The 24,374-nt window shown below is 39.8% G+C and overlaps 2 protein-coding genes across 4 annotated transcripts in view; both read right to left on the bottom strand.

Moving 5' to 3' along the window:
• Nucleotides 1–3,442: 3,442 nt before the first annotated feature.
• On the bottom strand, nucleotides 3,443–9,694 carry LOC118784534 (archaemetzincin-2-like). Of its 3 annotated transcripts, none has more exons than XM_036538822.1 (7): nucleotides 9,554–9,694; nucleotides 8,483–8,765; nucleotides 8,030–8,203; nucleotides 6,171–6,299; nucleotides 5,639–5,802; nucleotides 4,643–4,819; nucleotides 3,443–4,145 (listed from the first exon to the last, which is right to left on the bottom strand). In XM_036538822.1, exons 2-7 carry the CDS (start codon nucleotides 8,763–8,765, stop codon nucleotides 3,990–3,992), a joined length of 1,083 nt encoding a protein of 360 aa, XP_036394715.1. In that variant the 5' UTR covers nucleotides 9,554–9,694; the 3' UTR covers nucleotides 3,443–3,989. The 3 variants fall into 3 exon arrangements, with proteins under 3 accessions (XP_036394715.1, XP_036394707.1, XP_036394723.1); XM_036538814.1 differs by having other exon boundaries at nucleotides 8,483–8,788; nucleotides 9,554–9,578; XM_036538830.1 differs by lacking the exon at nucleotides 9,554–9,694 and adding an exon at nucleotides 9,537–9,542.
• A 2,336-nt stretch (nucleotides 9,695–12,030) lies between these two features.
• The window catches only part of LOC118776257 (guanine nucleotide-binding protein subunit alpha-13), a 29,550-nt gene continuing 17,206 nt past the window's right edge, over nucleotides 12,031–24,374 (bottom strand). The window contains exons 3-4 of the mRNA XM_036526450.1: nucleotides 19,607–19,657; nucleotides 12,031–15,907 (exon numbers count right to left, since the gene is read on the bottom strand). Coding sequence (XP_036382343.1) covers nucleotides 15,335–15,907; nucleotides 19,607–19,657 — 624 coding nt within the window. The 3' untranslated portion in view covers nucleotides 12,031–15,334. The remainder of the gene's footprint in view (nucleotides 15,908–19,606; nucleotides 19,658–24,374) is intronic.

The raw sequence follows: 24,374 nt of genomic DNA, 5'->3' as shown, positions 1-24,374 counted from the left end.
AGCCCAGTGGCCAGGGGGCTGGAACTTATTTCCTGAAGGTCCCTGTGAGTGCTACTTTTTGCACCAACTACCCTCTACTACAGATTAACCAACCATTTTTTCGCCAACCATTCACATTTTACACTTCTGCATATGAGGTGCACAGTTGACTGAATTTGCATCACATACTCATTACATGTTTTACTTCAGTAGCATATAGCTAATTTAAAAAAAACTAAGTGAAAGAAAATATGTTGGCATGAACACTAGCACACACAATGGCTCTCCAGGTATGGTGCTAGACTCCACTACTACTGACTTATGACGTAGCTGGAGTTTCAGATACTGTAGTGCCACTTTAATATATGGGTAATTCAGGTAGTGGCAGAAGTCTTCCATACAGGGACACTCTTAATGCTTTAATGCCTTTTTTCCTGTACACATTTTGTGTTTGATAAAAACATGCCTTAAATGTGTTATTTTTGAGGCCACGTCACTTTATGCTTCAGCTTGATCACCTGTAACTCACAGATGTTTGCCAGTCTTGGAAGAATGTTCTCAAAATGCAATTTCATCACACAAGCTTGGTGTTTAACCAGTACAACAAGAGGAGTACACAGGCTGAAAATGAGGACTTTTAATTCTTTGGTTAAAATGGATGGCTAGCCATCCATCTACAAGTATATAGTATTGAATTCAATGCTTTGTTGTTTTATGATGAAAGCCATATTTGATAGCCTAACATTTATTATATTATTAAATGTATAATTCTGTCAGAGACATGCTTTACATACTGTGACACAACTGAAAAAGGCAATATGTTGAGATCAGTTCATCTCTTTCAAATATTTTTACAGAGTAATGGTACACTTGTGTCAAAGTGTAGATATGAATGTCTATGAATAAATGAAATGGATTAAGGAGTGCTGTAATTCTCTCCCAGTATACTCCTAGATGTCATCTAGAGGTAATTAAATTGTAGATTACTTGAATTTTCTTTCTGAATGAACACATAAATATATTTGTGTACCTTGTCATATGTATGTTTTTTACCCATCTTTTTATTTTCAGCAGTACATTGTAGACACTATTATATTTTGTTTTTGACATAGCTTTCTATGCCTGGAAAATGCTGCAATATTAACTATTGAAGATTTCATGTTAATAAAAAAGACATTCAATTTGCCTGAATATTTATGCGTTGATTATGTATTGTATAGACGGAATAAAAGGAACCCTAAAGAACCCTAAATCAAAATGGACTATTTTGAAGAACTAATGATGACTGAAACGTTTTTACAGGTTTCATATTAATGTCAATACTAATTACCAATATGTCTCTGCTGTAAAAGACATTTTAAAATCAAAACTTAAAAGGAATATGAGAAATTCTGAAGGTCAAATAACTGGTGCCCAAACTGCAGGTGCGTCAGTCACTGAAATGGAAAAATTATTTAATGTTTTAAGGGCAACCGTGTCAAAAATAATGATGGTATGTACCAAACAAGGAAAAACTGAATCAGAAAGGGGAACAGCGGTCAGTCAGTTGAAGCTCACCCACATTGATAGATGGACACCTAACATGACAGCTGCTTAAAATCACAAAAGAACAGACTCAAACAATACCACAGAACTAAGTCTACGTCTTTGTGACTGAGTATCTTAAAAAGTATGTGTCGTCAGCTTCACAAAGCTGATATTTATTGCAGGGCTGAAAGTTGGAATCTGCTTGTGACCAAAGCCAATGTGCAATAGAGTATACCCTGGTGCAGTATCCCACTAGAAACAGTTAAAAACCTGGAACAACATTCCAAGAAGGGCTGAAGCTGTTGTGAAGGCAAAGAACAGCCAAACTCCTTATTAGTTAATAGTTAATAGTTAATAAATAGTATTGTATTTTGTCTACGTTAGTATATATACACTCTAGTATATAGGTGGTCTTCAATAGAGGCATTGTGCATTGTTCAAAGAAGGGATGCCGAACGCATGCTGAATTTTTCTCAAAAATCGCCAGATAATTTTGGGATTGAATTACATATTCAAAAGACAATAATATTGCATACATTCTTGTGTAATTCACTATTCTTACATGTATAAAGTATAGTATAGATTTTAGAAATCACAACACACATTTTGACAGGAGGAGAATGACAGGACATTGCAAACAGCAAAATGTAAATCACGGTCTTCAACGCAGACCAACATTTATTCAGAGTGAGAAAGTCAGCCCAAACAAATGAGATAATAAGTCTTTGGCTCCACCTCACATATGTTGAATGACAACAGTAAGTTAAAATAACACAGACAACAAAACAAATTAGTTGTACCAATACTCCAGTATCAATTACTTCACCACCTTCACTTGCCCGCTTTCCTTTTTCTCCAGTTCTTATTCCCCAGCTTTGCCTTCCCTATTGTATAAATTTATAGGACCACAGATAAAACCATACATAAATAAAATATATATGGCTGCACAGATTAATCACTTAAAGATTTAGCTGATTTTTACAGAAACTGACCACAGACAAATAATAAATATGTAATAAATGCATAAAATATTGTAACATGCGAAAATGGCCCCAGCATAGATTTGGGAACCCTGGTTATTCCCCTTGCATCTGCACATTGTCCCTTGCCCCCTATTGTTGCAGGTGTTGTTTTGGGCAGGCAGGGCAGGGGGTAAGGCCATCAAGGAAAGACACTGTCCTGATCACCTTTTTTTAGTCAGCTTATGCTGGAGTGTAACACAGAAACTACACATTGTTATAACTGTTATAAATGCTATAAATTGTTATAATTACACAATTTTGTGGGTGAGGTCAAAATATGGTAATGGATTCATTTAGCCACACACGTCCCAACTGAAGACTTTAAAAGCAATTTCATCCTGGACCGGCATTCTGTTACATTAAGGAAAGCTAGTTGCTAGCTAGCATAAACTAGCTAAGGGTATAGCATTAAATTAGCAAATAACTGCCTTTTTGTAAGCATTCACATAATTGACAAATCATGACTAGCTACCTAACTAGCAACATAAGTTTGAAATAAGTTGACAAAAACTGTTGTGTTGTCACTATGACTAGCTAACGATAACAAAGAAAGATTTTGTAACCATTCTGCCCCACAGCATTTCTAAATCAAACACATGAGTAGATCTGGGTGGTAGTTTTGTTTCCTGTCGGTAATATTCAAAACCCAACACAAACTACTAATAGATACCAAAATACCAATAGAAATGAATATAGATTATAAACAAAAACAGCTAAACAAGCCCTGTCCAGAAACAAAAGCAGTAAGTTAAAGAATTTAATCACCACCAATGAAGAATTTACTAATATAGCAAACTGATCTGACAAATCCAATGAATAATTAAAACATAGTTTTTTTCCTTTAATGTTAAACTGACTGACAAACGTTACATTTCAACTTTTTATATTACAAAAAAAATCATTATTAATGGTGCATAGGTTCATGTAATGCATCAAGTTCGACTTGGAGTTCAAGTTATTCTCAGAAAGTCATATGTGACAGAGGGACACCTATATAGCAAACTAGCTAAGTTAACTATGTGGCCAGCAAAATGCACATATTCAACATGTCACTTAGCTTGGCTGAACTACTAGCAAAACAAGGTATAAATGTTAGCATGCTATGTGTTAAGAAGGAAATTACTTTTCAGTTTTGTTGTTTCTTGTAGTTAGCTAGCTGCCATTTGTCTGCTAGAATTATGCGTAAGTGACCCTATTAAATAATATATGTGCTCGTAATATATATCTGTGATCAGTATTTTGTACTTTATGTGAAATAAATAGAAGTATTACTTAACAGTTGTCAATAATATAAATGCTTCTGAACTGCATTTTATGACGGATAACAAAGAGGTTACGTAAATTTTGTACTTGACTATTTGAAATTAAGACCAATATGCAAATATATTCATATTCATTCATGCTCATTCCCCTCTGTTCCTTCAGAGTACATCCAAAATCTGATGATACTTGTACCCGGGACTAAAATATTTCATCCTCCAGTATACAAAGGCACTTCTGCAGCCATTGTCTGGAGTCCTCGAATGCCTGGGTGGGTTTGGCTGAGTTGGTCACAGTCTGTGTGGATGTATGCTGTTCTTTGCTGAGTGACCCTGACTCAATCCACTGGAGTAAAGCCTGTGGAGAAAAGCAACATGTGTATTACAACAGCTTCCCAGTGGTAACAAGGGTATTCCCAACTTCACCCTTGTCTCTACAGTAGAACATAGCCTTCTGCAATCAACAATATGGCCTGGTTCAGTCTCATGCACACCCATCTATAAACTCCATTTCCCCTGTCAACAAATTTGCCTATATCTCAGCATCACAGGAGGAGCTGTACAGAAAAGCAGGTCACATACATTTATCATTCATAAGTGATTTGCTTTCCAGGCTGGTGTCTGGCGGCAGTGTAGCATAGTGGTTAAGGAGCAGGACTCGTAACCGAAAGGTTGCTGGTTCAATCCCCGCTGGGACACTGCTGCTGTACCCGTGGGCAAGGTACATAACCCTCAGTAAATATCCAGCTGTATAAATGGATAACATTGTAAAACAACTGTAACCTATGTAAGTCGCTTTGGATAAAAGCGTCTGCCAAATGAATACATGTAAATGTAAATGTGTCTGAAGCGCACCTTGTATCTGTCTGCCATCTTGAAGCCGAGGACAGACTGCAGCTTACGCAGACAGATGGGGCAGAGGTCCAGCGGCCTGCGGTCCGACTCCTCTAGGTGATTAGAGCCCTGCATCACACACTGCAGCCACTGGCAGTGTTTAATGCCAAAGATGTGGCCAATCTCATGGGTAAGGGTCTGCCAGGACACCAACAGAAGAATGACAATATGAAAAAGGGCCCCCAAAGCATGTCCATTCAGTCAAAGAGTGCCACTTCCAGTCCTGACCAACCAGAACCTAAATGATTATCCAAACCCTTTTGAGTAACTGACAATCTAAGCAAACGTGATTAAATCAAGGCAGTTAAATGTCAACCTCGTGGTCAGAAGCTGAGATGAATGAAATCTTCCTGGAGAGCAGCTGTCCAGGTCCAGGCCAGGTTGCAGATTTTGGAATTAACACTGCACTAACAAATATAACTTCTCTGGGCAAAATGAAGCAGCATCATACAAGAAATAGGTAATAACATATAAATAACAAAACTTAAAAGTGGTGGTACTGTTTGCAATATCATCACATACAATCATGTTCACAAGTTTTCCAGGACCACATATTTGTATGGCACCCTTGGAAAAGAAAGAAATACATTTTCTTTTTTTCACAAAAACCATGCTGTAAAAAGCACATCTTCTTGGTTTATATTTATCACTGTAAGCAAGAGTCAACCTTAATTTAACTATAACCACTTTGTAGTAAGGCTCAAAGGAAAAAGGAAGGAGTGATGTCTGTTTTCTCCTGTACATGAAATCATGTCACTGCTCATTAATTTTCCTACTTCTACCAAACGAAATGAGGTAAGCTCCAACTAACAAAGCAATCAATGGTACAGCAACAGCACCAGCAATACTAATAATGTTTTCAAATTATCTGACATACAGTACTACAAGACAAAGGTGCACATCCATTTCCTTCTCTTTGCTGTAGCACTATGGCTGTATAAGACAAAACTGGCTGACCTTGCAGGACCTCAGCAGCAGGGTGCTGGTGATGGGTGGGGTATAGTACCCTGTGAACACTGAATAATCCCCCTGCTTCGGGCTCTTCCCTTTCTGTAGCCGGCCTTTATAACACCTGCTGTAAAAGTTGTCATCATATCTTGCAAAACTGAAGACTCCCATCCCTGCACAAGAAGAAACCACCAAAAATATGTTTCGATTACAATAGTTTTAAAAATCAACTCCGCACCATTTAGGTAATGCTACCATCTACAGTTCATTCAGAGGTACTGGAACAGCGCTACAAGTACTTTTTGCCCTCTTGTGGTAGGCACTATCCACTGCACAGTGTACCCCAGGATTAGGCTAGATGATCCTACAATTGTACTTATTAATCAGACAATGACACCTTGACTTCAGCACAAATAACGAGACAATCTGGCATAACTGGGTTTAAAACAGCAGTCTGTTTAAAGAGGAGAGGTGGGGCTTCTTCAGCTTGACCAATAAGACTTTATCACTTGACTGTTATCATCATTTCATCTATGATTACCTTCAGTGAGGGACGCCTGGCCAAAAACAAAGTTCCAGGAGTCTTTGGGGTACAGGTCGATCATGGTTATACCCACAATACAGAAGGCATCTCTGGGCTTTCTCTTCTTCAAAAAATTCAATAAATCGCCTGAAGAATACAACAGCAAAAAGGTGAATTCTGACTGAATTTTTCCATACAGAATTACACTTCATTTAGATGAATTTATTTATATGAGTTGCCTCTCCCACCAAAAGATCAAAAACAAGGACAGAGATAAAATAGCTAAAACAGCCTTGTAAAACGTTTCCTCCATTTTTGGTACCCTACTATATGCAAATGCAAGCTGAACATGAAGGCTGCCTCACTGCTACAACCGTTGCCTCCGAGTGGGAGCTCAGGGAAAGTGCACACAAGCCTCTGATACAATGACTTTTCAAACTACTATTACAACCTTTTTTGAAGTAATCTTCTCCCCCCTTTTAAAAATATTTCCCATCCTTAGCCTAAAGATTCCTTTCTAGATACCTTGGGCCCTTGAAGCAGTTCCTGTATTTCACTCATTTCAACACAGAACCATTACAAGCCTTCAGTGACGGGAACTACACCATCATTCATTTACATTTATTCATTTGGCAGATGCTTTTATCCAAAGCGACTTACATAGGTTACAGTTCATTACAATGTTATCCATTTATACAGCTGGATATTTACTGAGGCAACTGTGGGTTAAGTACCTTGCCCAAGGGTACAGCAGCAGTGTCCCAGCGGGGATCGAACCGGCAACCTTTCGGTTACGAGTCCTGCTCCTTAACCATGCTACACTGCCGCCTACATTCCCTGCTGTTTACTCTGCGTTTATCAACTGACACCTCAAACAGGACACCCTCTGGTGTTACATTATTATTCAAACGCCACTTCCTGGTATTTCACCTTGCTGGCAATGACACCAGTCATATTATTTTCATGTGATATAATAAAGGTAAAATTATATAAAAAATACTTCACATTCAATTTTTTCATGTTTGAAGAATTTAGTAGCATAGACAACATAGTTTAGAGATATAGGATAATAGGACACTGCTGCTTGTCCCTGTGTCAACAGTGTGAAAACATGGTTTGTACAGCAGGGACCTACTAGCTGAGAGTCACTCTCACTTGACTTCAGTTATACTGATAACCTCTTGGACCAAATGCCAATCCATGTACATCATGTGTCAGGACATTTTTTTTTACTGCTAGTGCTCTTCACTAAGTATGGAGTATGGAGTCTAGACCCATGATTTCCTTAGCAGACATGCCTTCAAAGCCTTGTTAACCCCAAACCTGATAGCTGGGAACTTTAAAGATAATCTCACAATACCCCTGCCTGCCTCAGTTGCTGGCTCTAAGGCTTTGCAGATGTAATGAGATATCGATATGTTATATACTCTATGTTGTCTGGAAGTGCCATTTAACTTCAAGAAGACATCTGGTAAATACTATTTCACCATCTTGGATTACAGCCCTTGATAAAACTTGCATTATTCCCAGTTTCAGTTCTTGAGAAGACTGAAACATGATAAAACATACCTGTGTATGACAAGAAGACAAACACAGACATAAGGAATATGGATACTGTAAATAAATGCCAACTTATTGTTATCTTAATGTCCCCCTGAATGTTTCCAAAACAAGTCTGAGGAACGAAAAGTGCATGCGTCAGAAAAAAAAAAAAGTAGAAGACTGAACAGTTCTGAGGGGGGAAATATGATAACTGTCTTTTGCCAGACAAAGGGGGGTAAAAACTTGCAGAAAAAGACAAAACAGACAAAAAAGAAATAATATATAAAACAGAAACAAAATGAAAAACAAAAACAGAGGCAGTCTATGGCTCTCACCAGCATGTATCTGCAGATTGTGTGTGCTGTTGTTGACACGGAAGGCACAGCCAGTGGCAGACACGGTCACAGGGTCAAGGAGCTTCACCACAAGCCCATAGTAAAAGGCCTCACAGTAGTCCCGCAGCCAGCCAACGTACTGCTCTGTGAGAGCTTCTGCACTCCCAAACGAACCTGAGGGAACAGCTGCACTATCTCACATAGGCTATGAACAGTCCAATATCATCCTGCTCCATATTATAAAACGAAATCACATTATATGAAAAGAAAGCAATATTAACTACAAGTTAACATTAAAGTGTATCAGTAACAGTGGCTAGTCAGTATGTCTTTTTGTCTTTAAATGGGTCTTGCCATGCTTGACATCTTTACCAAAAGACCACTGAGAAAGGCTTAGTGACATCTGCGGCATCACACCTTGCTGAACTATCTGTTAGCTAGGCAGTGACATACCAATGGTCTGGATATAAATCGTCTTGCGGCCTTTGATGGGAGCACTGCGGTAGGGGTTACTGTAGAAACTCTGGAAGTCCTGGGGCGCCTCAGGGTGTGAGGAGATCCAGTCAGAGTCTGAGTGCAAGGTGATGGGACTGAAGAGGGGACTGTCTGGATGAAGGCCTTCCTCCAGCAGCCGCCGCTCTTCACGGCTGTATTTCTGGTAGCAGTCTATCAGGTCCTGGCGGTTTGACACCAGAGCAGCCCGCAGTCTCTCCACTGGGTGCTGAATCACCTGCATCTGATTGGACAGGGACAGAGACACTGCACCTCAGGTGAGAACTGACTGTCCCAACTATCCCCAAACGAGACAAACATAGCCATTACTCCCTCATGAAGTGCACAGATCAATGTGTTTAGATCCAACACAATGCATGCACATCCCTACCGTATTGCCAACTTGTGCTTTGGCAGCTAATCCAGTAAAAAAACTTGATATAACGTTAGTCTGAATTAATGCTAAGGAGTGACCTTGAAGCCTTTTGTTTGGAAGCAATGTTATTCTCAGAAGTCTGCTACTGTGCTGCAAAGAGTAGCTACAAAAACATGCTAGTTAAGTCATACGTGTTTATGCTCTCGTTACAGTGGATATACCTAGCCATAGCTGTCAACCTACCACACTTTCAGTTTTTTCCTTTCCCCACTCTAGGATAATAAGATACGCCCCTTTACAAGTTGCAAATATAAAGTTAACAGCTAGCTAGCTAGATGGCTAGAGCATGAATGTGGAAATTTTACACAATAACAATCGATAATATATTTGACAAACTAGCTAGCATTAGCTCGACACTGACAGATTCACCAAGCTTGATAACGCGCAAGCTCATTAATTACGTATTCGGGTTCCTAGACAAAACAGGAGCTATAGCAGCTAACTTTGCTAATATATGTAGCTAACTAGCACATCACGTCTTAGCTATAACTGAAAGACACCTTGTTAGCTAGGTTTCTGAAAAACAAACTAATGTCACACAGCAAGCTAGTAAGTAGGCTAGCCACAGTGCAATCTCACCCTGCTCCCGATCTTACCCTGCATGTTCCAGCGTGTGCCACTCTCTACAGGGGGTCAGGGATTGCTTGCTAGTGCTGTCATACGCGGACTGTGATGTCAGCGAATGGGGCTGCGCCCTAGATCCACTGGCACATCAGGCTAAAGTATCTGGCTAGCTATCTAGCTATGTTCTTAAAATAGCTAACGTTAGCTGATCTCCATGTTGCGGACCATTCGTGTGTACAAGCTTGCCACCGTCTTTAGCGAGAGTGATACTGAATCAATTGTTCGCACGAATTCACACTCAGCTACCTTAACTCAAAAGGAAGCTGTTGACTTCCTATAGGTAGCTAACGTTAACCACTATAACCCGACGCAGGACTATCATAAAGTAGTAACGTTACGTTGTCGTTATGACAGCAAAGAACTGGAGGCGTCAGTAAGGTATGGTCAAAATGCAATGACAGTGGTTGGGACGATTCTGTATCACACAGAAACAACCTTACCAGCACCTTCAAACTGTAGATGCCATAACGTCTTTGTCGCAGCAATGCTGTTACAATACCCACAGTGTTATATTAACATTAATTACCTTAAGTGTGCGCCACTTCTAGCTTTCTTACGGTATTTTTGGGAACCCACAGTAAAAGTAGCCCTAAAAAACGAACAACTTCACGAACATGTGAAGTCTTATAATTGTCTACACTAACGGGTCAGTGTAATAATAATAATAATAAAAAACATGTTCATGTACCTTTTTAAAATTGTAATGCTTGTAGGCCTGTATGTTGGTTGGGGTAGTATAGCATACCCCATCCCTAGATGGAGAACCCTTGTCTGAGTTCGGTCCATCATGTCCTATACAAATAACCAAAAGATCCGAGATCCAGAGATTGGGACTCCTTCTAGACATTTGCTTCTGTACCATCTAGCCCCATTTGAATGCACAGAATTCAAATACAAGATGGGCCAGATAAAAAATTGTCAAAATCAGACCACATTCTTAATTTTCTCTTGCTTCACCTTAATTTTCTACCACATGAAATCATCACTAATCCTCCTGTGCCCTTGATAATAATTGCTCACCACTGTCTGTATTGATCTAAATTCCTTACTGTTGGATTGACTATTTAATGATACTCAGCCTAGTTAGCCACAACTATTCATTGTAGCCTGTTGCAAAGTGGATATTATGGTAAGGTCAAAATGTCATATCAGAGAGTTTTGTCTTTGAATGTAATGAACTAATTTTGTTTACCTGGTCATGCTGGCCTGCTTTATGATGGTTTAATACGGTACAAAACGTTGATGTTATAGTATAACCCAGTGATGTCCTACTGAAATGCAAGCAGCTCTGCTTAAACTGGTCTAACCTGTTGATATGTTATTGTATCCTGAATTTGGCATTGTGTGTGATATTACATGTGCAGCCACCACAGATGTGATGGTAAGGTCACAATATCCCATTGGAGCGATTTGCTTTTAATGAGGTTGCTTTTAATTAAAATTATTTAATCCAGTGGCGACTGGATTAAATAATTTTGCTGAATTACATCTGCATTTTGATCAGCTCTCCAGGAAATTTAAAGTTTTGTGTGTGGCTGGAGCAGACACATGGCCTAAGTGATAGTGAACCTTCAGTATAATCTTGCCAGATTGTATTTGTAGGGCACATGACCAGTGAAGTCCATTCAAACAGACAATAGAGCAGGAATATAAGCAGTACCCCCTGCCCAGGGTACTGCATGCCAGAGACATAAATTCTGCTTCAAAGGATTAGCACCTAAGTGTTTAACCACTGTGAGGCGTAACAGCTGAGGTTTGTATATTGGTCACAAGCAGAAATAATCAGAGGCGATTTCCTTGAGTGGTGCTTCACATTATCAGTAAATCACTGCTACTGGCAGTTTCACCCAATCCAGAGATTGCCCAGCGACTAACTCTAAAATGACATAGTATTCACACATATTGATACAATAAAACAAAAACTTCACACAATTTTGTAACTGTTTTGTTTTTATTGAAATGGCTCGATAGGGGTCAGAAAGCAGAGCGGTTTAGCTGAGAACTGTACAAGACCTTTACTGACAGTATGGTCAATGAAAAATGGTATTGAAAGCATGGTAATCCTTACAGAATATTAACAATCCCACTGCCCCCCCAACCCCCAGAAGTTGTCTGAGCCCAGTGTATTATTCAAAAAGGCTGTACTGTATTTAGCTAATATTCACCACACTTCCAAGCAGTCACTTGTTGGACATATTTACAAACATTAGGCTTGTCTACGGAGTAATGCTGAAATATTTAGCACTGTAAAAATATTTTAAAAATTAGGAGTTACAGTGCACAATTTTTTACCACGTGTCCTTTTTACATAGAAAATGCAAACTGTTTTTAAAGTGTATAAAACCTGATAAAGACAGGCCTTTCAATTAAGGGATAAAATTTCAATACAAGAACATTCAGAATACAAATTTTAGGTAAAAGATGTAGAAATAAACAGTAGAACCAGTAAATGTCAATGTTGTGTCAAACATGTTTTGTGAAAAAATAACTAATTGATTTCTTGGGTCAAAATACATGTACTTTTATCTCTACATGGAATCACCCTTTCAAAAAACAACTTCTATTTCATAGCAGGCACAGAGTGATGGGGAACAGAATTTCTTTCCCAATTTGGAAACAGGTTACAAGCAAGGCAGAGAAAGGTCAATGGAAAAGTCCAAAATATATGACTGTAGGGTACAGTCACTGAATCCATCCCATTAAATTGTTTACAGTGGATTCAATTAGTATGAAATCCAAAATATATTCAGTCCAATACCCTAGTACTCAATGAGGTGACCACCCTGTAATACAACCCAAAAAAACCCCCCAAAACTTAACACCACTGTCTCATAGTACCCCTGTAAGGCTAACATGAAGCCATAGTTCCCCAAATAGTGATTAAAGCGTTTCATCCCCACAATGGGTTATTCTTTGCTCGTTACACAGTGTTATACAGTTGAGGCAGGAAAAAAAAAAAAAAACAAGTGATCAGATAATACAATACAGGCATTCAAGAGGCACAAGGTGCATTGGCAGGAGAAGCGCTGCTCCATCAGCAGCAGTTCTGATTTTGGCTTTAATTTTTCCTCAATCTGAAAGAGATGCAGGATCAGCTGCGTCAACAACTCTTGTATTTGAATCAACAAAGCTGCTTTAAAGGAAAGTCATCTGTCCAGCCAGTATAAGGTCATGATTCACAGTCTTTGCACAAATGCAACTACACGATTTTTTTGACAGCATAGGATGGTCACAAAATAACCATCCAGACAGTTATTGTGAAGTATCTTGATTTTTACTCACACAGGAAAAAAAACACAGTGCACTGCATGAGAAACAATAATCAATAAGTTTGTTTTCAAATGAACTGCCTTCTGCATTTTCAGGACAAGTAAACACGCTTACTATATCTGACCACCGTTGTAGAGTGAGATTGTGGAGTGAAGCTCTACCAGTGAATCAGCATAAGGGAAATATGCTCTTGCGGTACATTAGTACATCTACAGAGAGGAAAAACGCTGATTCATATGACAAATATGAGAACAATGAGTCAATCGTTTCAACCTAAAAACAGACGGAAGGTGCACTGTCAGAATCACACTCGAGGCCAACTGCAAAGCCCGTTTTTTCTAGATTTTTATAACTGTGCAAATCGCTGCCTCCGAATCTAGAAAGCCTCCGCTTGAGTTCAATTTGCCAGTATTAAGATGAAATTTCTCCATTAACATGACCAGTGTCAAGCATTGATGAAGTACCTCAGCATCTTATAACTTCCTGTAGTGGAATGCTGAGCAATAATCATCATTTTATTGACAAGCTTATTGGCGTGATCTATTTTACAGATTCTACCAGGCGTCTTAATGTCAGAAAATTGTCAAAGTGCATAAAACAGTTATTCGAATACTAAGGGGCACTGACCAACATCTGTCATAGATACTCAGCTACAAAGAAGGCCTGAAGTGTATACGCTGCTCTTTCAACATGACTGCTGTTTACTTCCTTCCCTGATCTGTAGCAACCATTCATTCCTTTCTGAAGCCAATCAGAACAGCTGTAAAACCCAGAGGCGAGCCTTTCTGAGATATGTAAGAAAGCCTCACACCAGACACAAAGGGTCTGTCACAGCAGTGCACATTAAACAAGGAAGTTTAAGTAAAGATTCCGCAGCTAATGGAATTCAACATCAACTCCTGACCACATCAGAACAGAGAAATGTATCGTGAGATGCATCCTCACAACTTAATGTAAATCACTGAAGAAAGGTCTGTAAGCAACATAGACAGTGTCACCTCAGCTTCTGGGGTAAGGTGCTGAAAGACCAAGATGAAAATAAAACAAAGAACAGCACAAGAAACAGCAGTTCAGAAGGCAAATCCAGGAGCAAGGTATTTGTAACCATTTGAAAATATACATTTGGAAAAATAGAAGTTACATCATAAATGTGGGTTATGCAAGTTTTAGAAGAAAAAAAAGGACTGTGAGTTGATTAGACATGAACATAAAGAATGTCTAAAACAAAACTATTCTAGACAAAATGTATCTCTGTACATCTACCTATAAACAACAAATAACATTCTTTTTACAGGGTTCACAAAGCGATTTCTATCCCTTTTGTATGAAATTAACACAGGTCAAGAAGCATAACTGATTTGCTAATGGTACCATTAAAATGTGGCACTTTGGACAAGAATGCATTAATCACTAGCTGAAAGCACTGAAATGTTAGTCAGCCAGTTGAACACTTCAGGGAAGGAAAAATAAATAACTGACACCTTTCCCCTTCCTTGACAGATACACAATGCAGAAATTTGCGAGGCATAACATGGCCAAATATCAGTGGGAGCATCAGAAAAAAACGGAAGACTGGAAGAAACTAGTAAGCTAGCCAGCAGTGTAGATTTAATACCACTGATGGATAGATACAGTTAATGGATGCTATGGCACTTTGGGGATTTAATTTTTTGAAGCACACAAATTAAAAAGTTTACACTATAAAGTGGTCTACATTAAGCCCTGAGATAAAGCCATATACTGTAGCTCATCAAGCTCCACTGCATAGTTATCTACAGTATGAGTCAAGTGGTGTCTACGTGTATGTTGGGTGACATTACACTCCCATTCAGCATGATAACATATCCATCAGCAGTAGTAAATCAAAAGGCAGTAAAGTGTAAACTTTTGAAGTATAATTTAAGAACTTATATATATATAGATTATATATAGATATATAAAGAAATCAAATTTAAAAATTCAAGGACAACTGATTAGAAAACTAAAGATAAAAATTAAGGCCAGGAAGGTATTCTGAGTGGCTCAGAAAATGGTTCCTATTAAAAATAAAACATAAGAAGGCTTGCATTGTTTTAGCCCTTGCTATTCGACAGTAATGTAAGGCTCAGTAAGACACAATGAAGGACTGCTGTAATGTTATCAACCGTCTTCTCCCATCCTAAACCGTTCCGTTTTGAAAGTTCCACTCATCAGTTAGTTATTTAGAACATGACTTGCGTATAAGGTCAGCAGTGTATTTCAATGTAGGAGGGAAGCATTACAATTGAAAGAAGGACATAGCATTTTTCAGTATGTTTGTATACAGCACTGGACATTACAGGTGCACAACCCTGTTCATCTAATTGACCACTTAAAATAACTGCTGATGAGAACCATCCACATCTTCCTCCCAGCTCACCTGGAAAATTCCCTCCCACATCAAAACTTTAAATGGTTACTGATTAAATGGGGTTAAGAAACGAAAATGTCCACAGGGATAAGTATCACTGTAACATGAGCTGCTTGAGGTTGTCATGCAAGATGGTGTCCTTGACATCACGGAAAACCAGTCGAATGTTCTCTGTGTTAATGGCTGTGGTGAAGTGGTGGTAGAGCGGCTTCTGCTGCTGATCCCGCCGCTTGTTGCGGAAGCACTCCACCAGGAACTTCTGCACGTCGGCCAGGCTGTGGGGCTCGCCTTCATACTCAGGGAAGTAGTCCTTGATGGCTACAGTTTTGACCTTCTCCTCCAACAAGTCCGTCTTGTTGAGGAAGAGAATGATGGAGACATTGCTGAAGACGCGGTTGTTGACTATCGTCTCGAAGATGTTGAGCGACTCCATGAGCCGGTTGGTCTGCCGGTCCTCCATCAGCACTTGGTCAAACTCACTAGACGAGACCAGGAAGAGGATGGAGGTGACGCTGTCAAAGCACTCAAACCACCTCCGACGCTCTGACCTCTGCCCGCCCACGTCTACCATCTTGAAGGGCACGTTCTTGATCTCGAAGTCATATTCATGGATGCCCTTGGTGGGCTTGCGGGCCAGCAGGATGTCCTGCTGTGTGGGCAAATAGTCCTGTGAGAGAGAGAGAGACTCAGTGGCAGCAACTATACACAGGAAACTGACAACAATTTCAATAAACAATGCTTAGAAATACAGCAAGCTTGAAAACAAAACCTGAGCACACATAATGTGAATTTTCATCTGCTTTCATGGTTGAGTTGCCATTTTAATGTTACATTTCTGCTGAAAGTGCAATATGCTTAGCACTGACTATCTTCATTTTGTTATTATTTCTTAGTATGAGACCTCTTTCACATATCTGGACATTTCTTAAATGGAATGCACCAACCATGACATAGTAACACCATTCTTAATTACATTCAATGCAGTATTGTAGTTGTAAGTAGGGCTGTTAATTGTTTGAGACAAGAAATGTCTCTACTGCACAAAAAACATGCTAACATTATATGTAATGCAAGAATTAAAAGCAGTCTATAGCCAGACAGAAAAATAGACAGGTCTAAGACCAAACTCAATGAACTGTCAGGATATTAGAAAAACGTAATGTTAACAAAAGTATGAAGCAGAATGCCACAAGGTAACTGAACAATGTTAGTTAATGAAATAAGACGGACATAAAATCCCAGAAGTGCATACAACAAACAAAGCCCTGAAATGATATCCATAAATCTTGCAGTAATTAGTCATAATCATGACTGACTAATTGACTATATTATTGCACTGTACTGTATTACATGCATTATTATAAAAGGGAAGGAATCAAAAGTGTTATAAGATTATGAACTCACCCTCACTGAAAATATGACTCCACTTATTTGCACAAACATATCTAAATATTAATGGTTATGTGGTTTACGATAGTCAGCTGCTGTCAATCAAAATGATGACTTGAGAATTTATTTAAAAAAAACCCCAGCTGAACAAACTTAGCTGATGTAAGAAGAAAGCAAGAGACAACTGTAAGCACACTGGGAAAAGGGGAACTAAAGTTAGCCTGTGAACAGATGAATACACAATACAATCACAATTTCGTAAAGCCACACAAAGAGCTCCAAAACCCATAGGAGCGGCCTTCGTTCCTTTGATATACACAGAGGAAATGACGGAGATGAGTGCAGAATAAGAGGGGGAATTCTATCATGCAGTCTCACGAATGGATTGTAGTTCAGTACTAGTTTTGACAAGTCTGTTGGAGGGCGGGATCTGAGGGCACCAGAGGACTGTCAATGGATTAGAGCTATGGAGAAAAGATTTTATCCGTTTTCTGACCACCAGAGCTGAAAATCTGTAGGTGTATTTCTTCTAAATATTAGGTAAATAAAGAACAGCATTTTATGGAGCATGTAAAGAAAAACAGCTACTTATAGCCATTCTTTATGGTTAAAGGGAAACTAACAAATGAAGCAGAGATATTTTATATACCAGATCTCACTCTTGCTTCTCTCTCCCTGTCTCTCCATCCTTGCCAGAATTCAATTCCTTAAATCCCAGTGGGAAGGGGCTGAAAAGCGCTTCAAACGTCTAGCCTATACTGGCAAAAGCAGCACTGCTGTCCCTGGGCCACTAGCCAAATCCCAAAAAAAATCACCCAGATACGCGCCTAGGCTCCCACACGTCAGGAGTGGAGAGCATAGGCAAGTAAACAACAGAAAGAAATTTAGTGAGGGGAAAATCAAGTCGCTGCATGTCTGCCTGACAGAGCTACCAGGCTTGTGTCATTCCACCAATAAGAACTCCAGACTTGCTCATGAGGACACACCCATTTGGAACACCCCACCTACCCGGACACAGAAAAAAAAGGTCATAAAATTAGCCTGAGCTCGACAAATACCGAACCTCTCAGTGCCTGAGGTTGCATGTTCAAGCTGTGGAAAATTATGAAATCCATTGTGTTTATTTATCTGCCGGTTCACAATTCCTTGTAGCCAACAAAGCTCTGACATGTAGCATTTCTCAAGCTCGTGCACTCTCAACCCTGCATCTATTGCAAGTGTTTTCACTTGCCTACTCTGTGTGCCTCATTATTCATTTTGGTATTTCCCTCTCTCATTAGGAGGAAAAAACAAAAACAGTCAGAGAAAATGTTCTCGAGGAGGAGACGTGGGTAGGTTGGGGGGGGGGGGGGGGGGGGTGTGGCGGGGTGGGGGCTTGGGGGGATTTTTGCCTTCGCCCAGGCTTTTGCTGTGTTTTCCCTTCCTGTTTATCAGCGGTGGGCTTGTGCTCTGTTCCTGTTTGGGGGCTCTGCTGAAGATGGCCGACTGCATGGTTTGGGGAGATGTCAGCCGTCCGGAGGCCTGGCCTCCTTAAGGAGCCTCCCCAGAGAGTCTCCCTGCTGCAGCAGACACCCAGCCCACTTCCTCTTTCTCAGCAAGAGCCTCAGAAGATCACGAGATTACACAGCACGACAAAAGGGCTCACTCAAAGCCACGGAGACAGAAAGAGCACGGGAGGGCGTGTTCTATTCACTCATTCCACCCGTACACCTATACGTACAACACCTGCGGTGGAGAATTACAATACTAAAATATGAAATCACTTAGTTATGAATATCACTCAGTTGATACATCCCAACTTGGGTTGCTGCAAAAAGAGAAGATTCAAAACAGAATGAAAAAGCCAAGTAATTCAAGGTGGTGATGGAAAACTGAAGCAACTGCTAACAGGTCTCAGTCCTGGGTCCTACATCCGGTGCAGAACCAAAAAAAGGTCTGGCCTCATACTGCCGCTGCAATCATCAGTCATGACACCATAAGAGAGCTGTTGAAGTGAATCACACTTGTTGTACAAGTAAAACCCAGATTGCCTGTACAGATGGGAGCAACAGGAAATGGCAATGTGGGTCAGCGCTGTATCAGTAACATACCGGAACCGTCTTTGAAATTGACTGTGATACAATATAAATAGATGTACAGAACTCAACATTTTCCAGTCAAGTCACCAAAAACTACCTGGACTTACGAATCAGCCAGCATAACAAATCTATATTAATAAACAATGAGGCTGGGTCCTGATCATTTCCTCCAGTGTGCCTACTGACAGGACACATTTTCCAACAAAGCCACAGACACGCACAAAGTGTGTCACATCCTGGGACAAATCAGTCCTTCCGTTTTATTTTGAGAAACTCCTTCTTCCACATTTGTTGGCAGGGCTGACACCTGTTGTTTTCCACAATCACAAAGTGTGTTCTGTAAACAACCCACATAAGCAGGGAAAAAAGGTGAATGTGGCCAGTGATTAAACATAAAACAGCCAGCTGAATGCTCAACCAAAATCTAACCTGATTTACATTTAGCTGAATCACAGTTATTAAGCAAAGGTTGAGACACTCATTGACACTGCCTTTTTGCCAATTCACCACAGAAAACTGCATCAGGGAACATTTAGTTTTAGCAAAACAATACTGCTTTTTTTGGAGTATCTGTAATTCTGTGGTTGAAGCAGTGAAGAAGGTCACCTCAGCTGTGAAATCCGAACAAATTTTACATTTTCAACTGCTGGGTTTTCACTGTGCAAAGGCAATAATGTCTCAACTGACACCTTGCCCCCCCAGTCCAACTCATTAATCACGCTGCTGCTAATGAAGCAAGTATATGTGGAGCTAAAGGGCAGATTCTACACAGACCTGGTACTAATGCACACCATTCACTAGTAAATAGATAAGACAAGATGACCAACCTTGCATACATAGACACTGCTTTTGGTCATTTAAAAGGAGAAACAACCAAACAATAAAAAACACAGACTTACCGGTTCCCCGAGTTTATCCACATTGTCCAAGAAATATTTCACCGATTCCCCCTGTGAAGAAAGAACATTGGCATTTAAACAATTAGATGTCATCTGATTATATTCTAAAACAAAATTAAGCACTGTGTGAGTAAACCTGTTTACTTTCAAACAGATATTTAGGGGGGAAAAAAAACGGTTTCTAGTACAGTGTACTCAAACAAGCCAAACAAGTGGTAGAGGGAATAAACTATCATTTCCTTCAAAGCCAATGGCATCTCATGTCCAATTATGGACATGCGCTACCAAGTGAGGCATGTGCTGTATAACGTGTCGTAAACCGCGAAACAATTGCATTGTTTTTGACATGCCCTTCTGGAGACATTATTCAACAGCAGAGAAGAATGCACACCCCACCATCAGGGGTAAACTGCTTATTGTTCTAGCCCAAACATCTTTTGCCCAAACCTGACGACAGCCACAATTCCCTTGTTACATATCCTGTAAATACAGCACATTTCTCGGGCTTTCTCTCTTGCAGACACAGGAACACATCTTGAGGTGTAAATGTTGAGCTGTATGTCATACAGAAATAGAGAATGGTTGCAAGATCCTTTCCTCCAATAAGAGCCACAGAATTCCAATAATGTAACCCCCAATCACCATGCTACGATCAACAAGAACATCCATGTGCATCTAAACAATAGTGTGTAGTTGCCGTGTGTGCCTGTGTTTTTAGAGGACAGTGAAAAGTGACTGTGTGTTTGTGCACATTTGTGTGTGTTTTGGTGAGTGGTGGCCAGGTGCTGTTTCCATATCCCTTCTGTGTCAGTCAGCTTCCTTCTTTGATTCCCCCTTCTTCAGTGCACTCTTCCCCCACAAGAAAAACATCCACACAGCCCTGCTGTCACATCAGGATCAGGTCAAGCGGCCCAGCGGTTCACAGCCTTGCTGGAGGAATCCCTGATTATTCAAGGATTCTGGTTAGGTGTGGTACAGACCAACTGCAGCAGAGTGGAATTCCATGCAGTACTCCAAATGTAGAGTGGTAAATGTACAACATTTATACTTTACATCTGTGCCACATAGAAATCCCCCCAAAAAATGTTTTCCGCCCAGGACTATAATCATCTCCCCCCCACAGACACATTCTAAACTCCTAAGGAACCAAAGCATTGCCTCTCCATTCAATCTTTAACTAAAAGACCAATGCATTACCTCTACCAGAATGGCTTTCAATTCAATGCAGAATATGCATTTCAATCAGGAAAGGTGGTAATGCTAATGTACAAACAAGTCTGGGAAAACTGTGCCATTACAGGTAAAGTTCTGGTTTATCCCTTCCTCTCTGCTTAAAATGAACAGATGCAAAAACCATGTCATCACATGGTAAAACTATGAATTCATAACACAGGACATGAGCATATAAAGTACAGAATAATCAGTGCCTTGACTACTTTTCTTTCTTTCTTTGTGTTGACTCCTCCACATGCACCTCCGTGCTTTTATCATGCGTTTATGAGATGCTGTTACCCAAAACCTGGTTCACTGCTTCTCTGACAATTCTAACAGTGATGCTAATTACGTATCTCTCCGACCATTATGTTTACAATGCAAACTCAACCTGTGGAAAACTACTGAGCTCTCAATTTCTCTGGTAACACACCTGTAAAAAAAAAAAAAAACTCTGGTAATGCGATCCTGTTATTTGATCCTCAGTAACACATGCTTTAGGAAGCAAAGAATCAATTCTTTTTTGAAGCAAAGCAGTAATAGGAAAGGAAGTTGTCTGATCTCATCAAGAAGGGTAGGTTACACAATGCTTGTGATGTTGGGGGACTTACATGCAGTCAGTCAGTCACAGTCACCAAGAGAAGAACCTCAGCTCAATACATATGTCACCTGGCACCGACCAGATATTCATTATAATTCACCAAGTCATAGACCACATCTTAAACAGACAAATGATGTGATTATGCCACACTAATTAATGTTTCTGAAAGCCTGGCTGTGTTAATTTACTGAATTATTACAATCTTAGAAACACCGCTATGTGATCATCTATTTTGATGGAAGCTATGTGGCTAACTACTGTAGGTATAATTAGCACAGTGTGCATAGTAAGACATGTCTCACTAGGTACTCATTTCCCTACACAATTAGGTGCTGCTGACATTAGCCAGCTATCACCATCATCTTTCTTTTTACATGCTATTGGTAAGATTGACCTTGTTTTGTAGGTCCTTCTCCATACAGGCACCCTTGATTCTGTCATTGGCCATAAATTGATATAATTCCTATAGCTAGTCGCAGAATTGGTAAATGTCTTACATTTGTAGAGGCCTACTGACGAGGCAGCTTTCTTGCTAGGGAGCTATTACTACTGCCATTATTTAGCAGTAGCTAGCTTCCTGTAATTATCCAATGGCAGTATCTATCTATCCAGAGTTACCTGTGGCAAGGAAAATCTTGGAGGAATCTGAAAACAGCCACAGACCCAGAAGTGAAGCCCACCCCCAGCAAGCCCACCAATCTTCAGTGCTGAAAGAAAACTCATAATGCTAGGCTTTTATTCTGATCTGACTGAAAAGACAAATCTTTAATGCCACAACAGAAAATCCCAAAGGGCACCCAACCGGGAACTCATTTAAAACATTAAGGCGGGGGTAAAACATTACGTGTCATGTTCCACTGTGATGTGTGCTTATGTCATGATCAAATTCTTACCTTCACATTGTAAACCACGATGTAAACAATATTTATATTAGGGTGATGTTTTCTGAGTGCATGACTACACAGAGCAACATTTTTAGCATGCAAATTTACCTTTTACATGTCACCTTTCCCTGAGGCATAGATGTCAAAGACTAAAATATATTTAAATTTCCATTTTTTTTTTTACTTGTTTTCACTTTATTTATGAAAGCACAGCTCAGTTATAAACGGTGCCAGTAAAAGTAAGTTTAAAGCGCTCGTGAGTCCCCCCATGAACCTTGAAACACTACAAACAAATGATGAGAGTGCATCTTAACCGAGAATCACAGTGAAACTGAAAGAATACGTCAGGAAGAAGTTAATCAGTAATCTGAAAATCCGAATGCCATCAGTCAATCGGTGTGGCTACAGCGAAGCTCTGTGTGACGTTCAGGGCAGTAAATGGACAATAAACAGGCTAAACCAGATGGCTTTGTACATTTGTATGACATTTTGTTTGTTTTCCCCTGGAGCAGTCCTGCTTTGTACACTGTCATGAGCACGTATACTTGGTACTGGTTGATAGTGCTAGCTGTACGAACCTCTTCAATTCTACAACTTAAGCAGCACCCATTGTATAGCACAAGAACTGTAAAAATTATAGGGGGAAGAGAATACAAATTGCAGAAAGGTACAGAAGATTAATAATGGCTGAAATAGACACTGTAAATTCCTGTAACGAAAACACATAGAATGACTGAGTAATATCCAAGCATGCATAACACGGGTACATTGAAAGTAATATGAAAGTGTTATTAGTGTAGTGTTATCTACAAAATGTCCATTATGTAGATCATGGAAATAAATGCCCATGTTTAGGTGGTCTTCCATATAATAATTATGATTCTGTTAATTTTTATAGCCTTGCGAGGTTTTACTATACAACCAAATGTTGTATGAGAATTTCACAACCTGTGTAAATACATTAACCGGAGAGGGTTTTATTGGCAGAGGTGAAAAAGCCCTACAGCATGAATGGGTACTTTTCAGTTACAACATTCATTTGTGCATAAATCACCTAGATTAACAAAAACTGAAAACAATTATCCTGCCAACTGTTTGATATTTAATTCAAATAGTAAATGTAACAATTCAAATAGCAAACTTAAATAGTATAACTTGGCATCATACACCTTTTATTCTGCACACAAGTGAGATATTAGCATGGACTCAATTTGACTCAACATCCTGAATCACAATTTTGACCTTTGACCTTGGTGTGAGGTTGTTACAACAGCACCATTTGTTCCCAAACAAGAGCTTTGTGATCAATCCATATAATCTTCTAGCTTGCCAGGATTATGCCTAAACCCAGCTTCTGCAATGAACTGGCCTGTCTGGTACAATGACAGGTCATTCCACAGGAGGGCCATGGCTTCCCAACACAAATAATAAATTCACCGGTAAACTCTGAGGGATGTGAGAGGACAAAGACTGACCAGCAGCCTGGTCTCAGATTCAACACTGTGCTAAATGTCCCATCAGGGGCTAAGGGTACGCAAACCACGCATGTCCAGACATGAAAGAAGTTAGCAGCACTGAGAGGCATTCCAGCGACAAAATCTTCAACCAATCTGTCAAATAAGGCTTTACTGTACTCTTAAGGCATGCAGTAATCCTTGAAACCTTGGACTACATTTCAGCTAAAAACATTAAGCAGCCTATTAGATAAGCGTTTAAAAATATCATCTATGGGGATGAAATTTTAACAGCATGTCTTGCAAACCGAACTCGCCTTCGAGAGAGACCTTCGTTTTTTCTGAACAAAACTAAAGCAGCTGGAACAAGCCAATGCAGTGCACAAGCTCCTTTTCCAGTGGAAGGAAAATCAGCAATTCCCTCACTGGGAGCCCGAGCCATTCTGATATTGCGTTACTATACTTTCACTCCCAATGCAACTGCCAAGCTGCAGGCTACAAAACCATGTTCCCTGCTGCTCTAAGAACCTTTGGCCTAACACGCTGACCAATGCAGCACTTAGCAATCGGTCCTGCTCTGAGCTGTTAGCAGTGCAGCCTGTCAATGTTAGGTGCTC

This window comes from Megalops cyprinoides, chromosome 1, assembly GCF_013368585.1.
Source record: "Megalops cyprinoides isolate fMegCyp1 chromosome 1, fMegCyp1.pri, whole genome shotgun sequence".
NCBI lineage: Eukaryota > Metazoa > Chordata > Actinopteri > Elopiformes > Megalopidae > Megalops > Megalops cyprinoides.
The sequence above is the reverse complement of the archived record's forward strand: the minus strand, read 5'-3'. Positions and strand labels throughout refer to the sequence as shown.

What these genes read in the sequence shown, in the direction of transcription:
- LOC118784534 (XM_036538814.1), bottom strand. An exon ending in TGCTGCTGAGGTCCTGCAAG is followed by an intron (nt 4,820 to 5,638) that starts GTCAGCCAGTTT and finishes GTGTCCTGGCAG; the next exon opens with ACCCTTACCCATGAGATTGG. An exon ending in AGATGGCAGACAGATACAAG is followed by an intron (nt 4,146 to 4,642) that starts GTGCGCTTCAGA and finishes TTTTCTCCACAG; the next exon opens with GCTTTACTCCAGTGGATTGA.